At 39.2% G+C, this 9,574-nt stretch overlaps 1 protein-coding gene across 1 annotated transcript; it reads left to right on the top strand.

Annotated features, from left to right (window-relative positions):
* Positions 1–232: 232 nt before the first annotated feature.
* Positions 233–9,166, top strand: LOC104950829 (transmembrane channel-like protein 3; the record flags this gene model as incomplete). Its single annotated transcript, XM_010777406.1, has 8 exons — positions 233–314; positions 593–699; positions 4,843–4,941; positions 6,024–6,166; positions 6,759–6,906; positions 7,113–7,156; positions 7,822–7,969; positions 8,810–9,166. Coding segments are annotated over 8 exons (978 nt in total), but the record flags the coding sequence as incomplete, so codon positions are not given.
* Between the last annotated feature and the right edge of the window lie 408 nt (positions 9,167–9,574).

Below are 9,574 nucleotides of genomic sequence, written 5' to 3'. Positions count from 1 at the left end.
GAAAGCACTATAAATCAATGTATTATCACCATTATAAGAAACTGTTTTCTGTCATCCAAACTGATCAAATATGAACATTTATCAACCTGACATTGATCCAGCCTCAGATGCAACACTATAGTGACGAAAGGAGGTGTTTCTATATGGCATTACAGATGAATATACTGAACTCAACAACATTATTTTAGAGGTTACACATTTTTTTAAATAATTTCTCTTTCTCCTCCTGCAGCTCCTGAAGAAACTTTCACGTGTACTTTACAACATTTTGGTTCTGTTCATTCCCTGGGAAGTTAGGATTAAGAAAATCGAAAGTGAGTCACCACTTTGTTCTGATAATTTCATCTAAAGTAATTCTGTCACTGAATCATGACCGAAATGCTAACATTTATTTTGTTTAATATCTGTAAAGTAAAGTCATATCCAGGCATGTGCTGGCAGTTGACGGACAATTGTACTTATGTTCATGACAGTTATCCATCCTACATTGTGTACATAAGGTACATATAAAAAGATACATTTGGGTTGTGTAGCACTACATCACTGAGTAGTATGAAACCTGTCTAACGTATGTCTCCTCCTTCCTGTTCAGGTCACTTTGGGTCGGGCGTGGCCTCCTACTTCATCTTCCTCCGCTGGCTGTTCGGGATCAACATCGTCCTCACCATCATGACTGGAGCCTTCATCGTGCTGCCAGAGGTCAGTGAGTCTCTGATTTAAACCCCTCCACCGAATGACAATTCCATATTATTGAGTATCTGATGTTGCCTGGTTATCAAGCGAAAGCATCATGAGGCCAGATATGTTGACGTTTTTTACAGAAAGCCCTACTATAGAGTGTAGTGTAACATATGTTATCACATGTTACATTCAAGTCAGTACATAAAAAGGAAGAAATAAACTGAAATCTCCATAAAACTTTATAGAGGTTAGGTTTCAGTCTGCTTAATGAACGACTTAAACACCTGCCACTTACCAGGATTCAAATCTAGCTCATTAAAATGTCTTCATATGTCAAAGACATTTGATACAAAAAATAGTGTCATAAGTGTTCATCTCAAGTGCTGACTAAACACACACACTCCTGTTTGATCCCATTTGATTTAAAATAGTAGAACTTTCTGGTTCAATCTTTTTGAGGGTTTCATTCGTAAAGATTTTTCATACAGATTAAAGGTGGGGTATGTAAGTTTGAGAAACCGGCTCGAGATACACTTTTTGTTATATTCCATGGAATGCTCTTAACATCCCGATAGCAATGAATATCTGAAGTGCTTTGACAAAAAATCCATAAAAAAATCTAATCTGTGGAAGCCGTAGTACTGTAAAAAGCACGACCAATCATCTGAGCCGGCCCGGCTAAAATAACTGGATGGCCTACCTGCCTGTCAGCCTTCCACCTGTGCACAAACTTATCTCGTGCCCTCATTGGTCATGTGCGCTTTCGTGTGTGTTGGAGGAGGGGCTCTGTAAGGAAGTGGCAGATTTTTTCCGGCTGTGTATTTTCAAATTCTAGCGCACTCAAGCTGGTTTCTCCAAAATGACCTACCCCACCTTTAATGATAAGATAAGACAAGATATACCCCAGAAATGCAGGTGCAGCAACAGAATAAGAGTGAAACACAGGACAATACAGATAAGAGTTCACCCTAGGATATTAAGAAGACTAACAACAAGAGTTAATCCTGTGATTAACAGTATGGATTAAAATAACAACATAAAGTAAAACAATGCGCAGCTGAATGTAGCCTACATATATACTGATCAGCTGAATGTACATATTGATCAGCTTTATGTACATATATACATATATGTGAAGATATGTGTCCAGCTTCGAGTGTGAGGGTGTGAGTAAAAGTCATACAGTGCAAATCTCATTAATATACAATGCAGGTTTGTTTTCACCTGGGTTTCATGGTTAACCCTGATGGTGAAGTCTGATGGCTCCTGGCACAGTATGAGTGTGTATCTGCTGATTCTGCAGCAGCTTCAGCTCAACCAGTTCAAATACAAACAGCAGGCTGCGGACACAAGCAATTTCCCCACCCATAACTCTTCCTATCATTCTGAATGCCTTTTCTTATTCCCCTGTTTAGTTCTTACACCCTCCCCCAATTTGTTGGGACACTCCTACTATTGCTCCCGACCCTATCCCTCCTTTATCTCACCTCTGCTTACTGAGTAATCTCATCCCACATCAGATTGGATGTCTGCGTTTGTTTCATTCTTTAAATGATGTGATCAATGGTGGAATGGAGGGTGACCTTGGTTGTAGCTCACTTTTTATTTCCGTAAGTTTGTTTCCTTTTAACTCTAAAACTGTTGATACATTTTGCTACAGAAAAATACAATACATCACAATAATAAGGTAACTAGAGGTTTTGCTAAACTAGCCATTTCCCCCTGCTTCCAGTATAATGCTAAGCTAGGCTAACCTTGCAGGAGCAAAGCTCTGCACTTAAAGAGGTAGTTTGGATCTTTGAAGTGGGGTTGTATGAGTCACTTTTCTGTAGTCATTGTATTTCCTAGAGTAAACGGTGGTCAACAGACCACACTGTTGTGCAATGTTGTTGTTGGAAAGTGTTGACTGACGACAAGATATAGCTCTAAAAATATTCTTAATGTATACCACACATTTTGGAAGAAAACACCTACTGAAGATATCACGTCTATCATGGGAAGCAAGACAAGAACAAACATTTTCAATTGAGAAAAAAGCCTCCACTGCGGTCCTTTGCTTTTCCTTTAAGAAGAAATACTCTCCAGTTCTGATATCATTTCCCTTTGGGAACAGAGCTGGAGTAAGGATTTTGTTTGCCTAGATTAGCATAGCATATCCCTTTAACAAATAGACCTTTGTAAAATCGATCTTCTCATCTCTGTCTTATAAGGAAATCTAATTGTTGAATGATTATATTAGTATAAGCTACATGCACAATGTATGTATGTAACACAAAAAAGCTGGGTTCTTATTTTATGCCAGAAATAACAATTTCCACCGTCAAATAATAGAGCACAAACTAAAAGATTTAAAGTAATTTATTCCAAAAGAAAACGACAACCAAAATATCTTTTTTTAAATATTTGGTAAAAAAACAAAAAAACAATGTAAGAATAAAACGTAATAAAACAAAATGACTAAAATACTCAAATTCGGTAAAGTTCTCGAGATTAAGACCGTCTTTAAAATGGCAATAGCAAGAGTACAAATATTTAAATAAAGCAATCAAATTGTTCAAATAATGTTCTACTAATATAGTGGCGCTGTTCTCTATGGAAAGCCAACAGAACCACACGCCACTATTTCAACGTTTTATTAAGGTAAAACGCTAACACTCATTTAGCATAGGATCACATTCTTTTTACTTATCTGTATTCAAACAAAGTTTTTCTGTGTTCCTGGTTGTCTTTCCCTTCCGTTTTCACGTCCTCACAAGGACCTTCCCCTGTCCAGTGGTTCCAACTGTGTTGCGTTATACTCCTCTGCTTCCTTTGTCCTCCTTCCTCTGTCCTCATCTTCCGCGTTTCTCCTGTCCCACAAAGCAGACATTTTGCATTATTGGCCAATAGGGATGGGTATCGTTAGGATTTTATCGATACCGGTATTTTTCGATACTCTTATCGATACTTTTCAATAATTTGGAGCTCAAATTATAGACATGATTAAAAGATGTGAAGATTAAACAACATTCATTTTATTGTAATTTGTTTGTATTTATTATTTAATGTAACTTTTTCAATGTCATACTGTACCAAGCAGGTATGAGTGTGTTTGACAGTGTGTCTCTGGAAGGGGAGTGGTAATTAGGGGCAGTTCATAAATCCATGTTAAACATGACCATTATTCAGTTAAAACCATAGGTTAAAACTTAAAACGAGACGCTGCCTGCGCACCTCCTAAACCGGAAGCTCCGGTCGGCTAACAATTATAATCCGTTTATTATTTATAATTGTAATGATGGATTATCAGTAATAATTTTAAAGTTACACAGAGACATTGGATTAACTGTTTTTATGCCCTTTAACACAACTTTTGATCACAAAACAGCAAAGGTAAGACATAACTATCATCATAGCTACGTAAAGTGAATATGTTTTCTTGCTCTTTCCTGGCTGCTAGTTCAGTGAATTTTGGTCGTACAGTGATGAGACTTACACCAATGGAATCAGCTTTCATGTGATATGTTGTTTGTGCAGATACAATTACGTAGAAGAGATCGCTTTTGCTAGTTATGTGCTAAAGTAGCCGTTTGCCCTGTTAGCTCCGTTAGCCCTTTTTGCTTGTGTTGATTTAGACTCTTGGTGTTGGACTTCTGTTCCGTGTAGGTAAAATGGTTAATAATATCGTCTGTTAGTTGAGTTTTTCCCGTTAAGTGGGTATGCATCATTAATAGGTTGTTAAATGTTAAGAAGCCTTGAGACGCTGTTTCTACAGTAGCAAGATGTTGCGTCTGCCCCTATGGTCTGCCTCCGGGAGTCTCACAATAATAAGAGCGCTGTTAGGAGAGTGTGCTGTGGGGGTGTGTCCAGGTAATCACAGCTGTTTTACATCCTCTAATCACAGTCTCAAATGTAAACAACATCATGCAACATCATGTTAAAACCACACAACACAAGGAAAAACCAATGCAACAGTTATTTGAAATCACACATAAAAAAACAAAAAACTAATGTAAAGTATTTATTGATTCACACCAAAGTGAATTAATGCAAATTATGTAAAATAATTGAAGGAATTACGTGAATATGTTTAAGCTTTTAGCACTGCCCATTGCTGTATAAAATATATTTGATGTATATTTGCATTAATACTTAGACTTGTTCTGTATTTTGTTGTACTAGCTGCTGGCTGGAGCTCCGTTTGGAACAACGAGGAGTAAAACTATCCCCAAGGAGCATCTGGCTTCAGCCCAAGACCTGGACACCATCTGGTCTCTCGGGGTGAGTCTCCCTTTCCTTTTACTGTTCTGTCAATAGCACATTACTTACAGACACAATGGAGCATTATTCAAACATTACTTTAATGCCTCCCTGACCTCCACTCCAAGGCCACCACCACCTTCCAGAAGTTACACACCTAGAATCGTGAACTGGGCTGTACACATTTATGTTTAAGTGAATAAAATGTTTCCTGTGCATTGGCAGCTTTGCAGTCGCATTTTCTGAAAGAGCAGCCCTCAATAGCTTTCCTGATATGAATTCAGGCAGAGCTTTGTTCCATAATGCTGTGAGGGCCTACTTAATAGAAATACCAATTTAATTGAATTCAGGTTTATATAAAGTATATCATGTTTGATAAGGCAATCTGCTTTTGTGATCGAGGTGTTGGAGGAAAGATCATGGAGTCGCCTAAAACATTAGAATTCATCTTCTGCACACCATAAATATCAAGTGCAGGTTAAGTTTAACGTTCATTTATTTATGAAGCACATTTCATACACAAAGGCAATTTAAAGTGCATCACATAAGCATTACAAATAGACATTGTAAATACAGAAAATGCAGCAAGAAGTGCTGAAGTGCAATGATAAAACATATCAACCATAGTTAGATGATCTGTGGAAAAGCAGCATTAAAGAGAAAGGGTTTCAACCTGGATTTAAAAGAACTCAGGGTTTGGGCAGACCTCAGATGTTCAGGAAGTTTATTTCTGCGGAGCATAGAAGCTAAAAGCTGAGTAAATCCACTTCCAAAGATATGAGAGATCTGGGTGGCTCGTAACAAAGCTGCATGTCTGACATGTATGGTGGTCCCAGTCCATTTAGCACTTTACAAGTTAAAAGTAAAATTTGGAAATGTATTCTTATGTTTTTGGAAGCCAATGCAGAGCTCTGAGAACGGGGGTGGTGTGTTCTACTCTTTTAGTTTTCTAAAAGTAGTTGTAAGGTAATGACGTTTGGGTGTGTAGTTTATGCAATACCCTGAGCTGGACCTGTGCGTGTGCATCTTATAATACATGATAATATAATAATAATAATAATAATCTGCTGTGAATGTGTGTTGTGTGTGTTTGATCTCAACAGGGCTACCTGCAGTACTCCGTGTTATTCTATGGTTACTATGGCAGACTGAGGAAGATTGGCAGTGCGGGGTACCGGTTGCCCCTCGCCTACTTCCTGGTTGGGATGGCGGTCTTTGCCTACAGTTTCATCGTCCTGTTAAGAAAGTAATCATTACACAAATTAAAATCATGCTGACGGGACAAGGATAATGTGATACTGTAATGGTTTGCCTGAAGTTGAGGACAAAAAAACTAAAACTAATGAGAAGCCACTGCACCATTTAAAACTGAATAAATGAATGAGTGCCTGAAACCAATCAGTTGTGTGGCAACCACAGTCTGTGGTCTCTGTGACATCATATTTTATTTTAATGATGAGCAATTGTAAAGCTCAAAGGTGTCTCTCTATCTGTAGCCATCTTGGTTCCCAATCTATCTAAAAAAATGGGTATCAATGCTGGAGTTAAAGCGGGGCCAGATCACGCAGCTGAGCAGATACTGTAGCAACACCTACCTGTCAATCAGTGGGACAATGCAAAACGGCAAGGCTTAATATCAGTAAAACCAGTGAGTTATAAGAAACTAAATAGAACAAAATATGTAGGAATGATAACTTCATAATTGTTGTGAAGGCCAAAGCTGAACTGAAGTTCGACTGATCAACTCTTTGGTCACCTAACTAGCATTACCATTCTACATTTGTTTTAATATATTGTATGGTTTGCTAATGTGCTCTGATTATTGAATCCTCCTTCAGAATGGCTAAGAACTCTCGTATGAGCCTGGCCAGCGCCTCCGATGAGAACTTCACGTTCTGCTGGAGGGTGTTCTGTGCCTGGGACTACCTGATCGGGAACCCTGAGGCTGCAGAGAGCAAAGGAGCCGCCATCGTCAACAACATCCGGGTCAGAGACACTTGGACACATAGTGAACATCCAGTTAGACTTACATACATCTGCATTCACTTTCCAAGCGAAAGCATTTTTTTTTTTCTGTTCTGTCTTCGTGTATCTAGCACTTTCAATTCACAGAACATGTTGAGATTGATTGCTGTGAACTCATGCTATTAACAGGGGGCTGTCACAGTGTAATACTTGGTTTTTATTCACAGGAAGCCATTGTTGAGGAGCAGGAAAAGAAGAAGGATACCAGTCTGTAGGTGTCTTTCTAACTTGTTTGTTCTTCTTCTTGTTCTTCTCCTTTTTGGATAACCCTTTGAATCATTCTCTAACCCAGTTGATTTACAGCACCCTGTGTTGCTCTTCAGTTGATACACAGCGATGTGCACTCATCCTGAACTGACAGTAAATCACTAATATGAGATGACAGAAGATATTAAAATTAAATACGCATGTGTCCTGTATCTCCCTGCATACCTCAGATATCACGTTAAATGTCATCTTCCACTCTGAAATACGGCTGTAAAAATATTATTTATCCTATAACTCAGCTCACATAGACAGTAGAGGAGAGTGCATTTTTCATTTACCTGAGTATTTATATTTTTTGCAGCAAATGATGTACAAATTAATTAATCAATAAATATAACCCTTTGATACAATATAAATAATTCCAAAAATGGCTTTTCCGATTAGTGGGTACTTTGAGGTATTATTACTTGTAAGTAAGTAAAATATCTGAGTACTTCTTCCATATCTGATAATGCATGCTGGGGCTTTTGAAAGGCTATATGAACAGAGGGTAGCAGTGGCAGAAAATATATAATATAAAACATTTTAGAAATGACGTGAACTTGCAGATGTCTGAAGAGAAAACATGTGCTCCTTCCCTGATCAAAGTGTGTGTGCGTCTTTCCTCAGGGCAGTTCTGATCAGTCTGCGGATCCTCGCCAACATCCTGGTCCTTCTGTCTCTGGCCGGCAGCATCTACATCATCTACTTTGTGGTGGACCGCTCTCAGAAACTGGAGCAGGAGAAGCCGGAGCTGACGCTGTGGGAGAAGAACGAGGTAGAAGAGCAGAGCGGACATCTTCTCATTACCATCAGTCTGATTATATTATTCAACATACAATACAGAGGAATCAATACAAGTGGACACTGATCCAGTGTCAGTGACTCGTATTTCCATCATCTCTTATTGTACATAAGTCAGGCATTGTAATCATGGTGGCAAAATAATCAATGTCTGATTGGTCTAATTGAATATTTCAATATTAAACATGTGTTATTATAGCTCTGAGCCAGTGACAGCTGTATCATGTCTGTCCATCTGTCCTCCTATATCAGGAACACATGGAGGGAATTTCTTTAGATATGCACAAAGTCCTACTGGACACATGAAATATCTAATTAAATGTGCAATCAAAGGTCAAGGTCTATGTGACCTCAAAAAACATGTGTTTTTTGGCCATAACTAAAAAAGTTATATTATGATTTCTCATACATTTCTTAGTGTTGGCCTTTTGGACAGATATGGATGGTTTGCTTTCCTGTGACAGCAAGGTGGTCATTCTAATTTCATTATATATGGCAATGTAAATGTATCTCCTAGTTATTCATAATTTAAATGTACTTTCTTTTAACAAAGTTTTATGCCTCAAAGATATTTATTTAGAAATGAAATAAAAATGACTTAGTGGTAGAATAGGACATACAAAAATTAACAAACAGCATATAATCATCATTTATTCTGACATAGTAAGTGCTGAGATGAAATATTTTGTCTCACCAAGAGACGACTGAGCCTGATAAATGAAGATCTTTGCTGAGAGGCAGAGCATCTGTATATTGTATAATCACTTTTCAGTTGAGATGTGCCTCTGTGTCTTCATGCTCCCCCTCCCTCCAGGTGAGTGTGGTGGTGTCTCTCATCACGATGATCGCTCCGTCTGCCTTTGAGCTGGTGGCTCAGCTGGAGATGTACCACCCCCGAACCTCGCTGCGCTTCCAGCTGGCCAGGTACTCCGTCACTCTGCCTGATGCAGCACTAATCACTATCACACACTGTATAATGCATCACAGGTCCTACCAACATGTGTCATATGTGTTACGGTGAGTGAAGCAAGCAGGACCCAAAGGCAGATAACGCTGAAAATGCCTTTATTTCAAGGATAATATAGACAAACGGAACACTCCCCAGTGACCACAGTCACCAACAAAAGACAAACCAACACTGAACACAGGAAGAGACAAGACTAAATACAGGGAGGGGTAATCACAAGACGAGAAACAGCCAGGCAGGGGAGGAGAAACACAAGGGCGACAGGTGAACACAATCAGACAATTAGACACACCAGGGAAACTAACGACAGGGAGGAAAAACACAGGAAGAAGGACCAGACAATATACAAGGAGGAAAACACCCATAACCAGACATACAAAACTACAAACGTGACATAACATGAGAATCCTGACAGAACCCCCCCACTCAAGGGACGGATTCCAGACGTCCCTAAAAAAAACCCCACAAAAGTCCAAAACCTAAAGCAGGGTGGTCCGGAAGAGGGACACAAAACTAGGGCCACCGGGCTCGAGGGCGAAGACCAGACAGCTCCGGAGGCCGGGCAGGACCCGGAGCCGGTGGGACAGGCTTCGGCAGGATCCCCCACGGAAG

The sequence above is a fragment of the Notothenia coriiceps genome, unplaced genomic scaffold (genome assembly GCF_000735185.1).
Source record: "Notothenia coriiceps isolate Sejong01 unplaced genomic scaffold, NC01 NC01_scaffold00018171, whole genome shotgun sequence".
Classification (NCBI taxonomy): Eukaryota; Metazoa; Chordata; class Actinopteri; order Perciformes; family Nototheniidae; genus Notothenia; species Notothenia coriiceps.
This window is presented reverse-complemented; position numbering and strand designations above follow the sequence as displayed.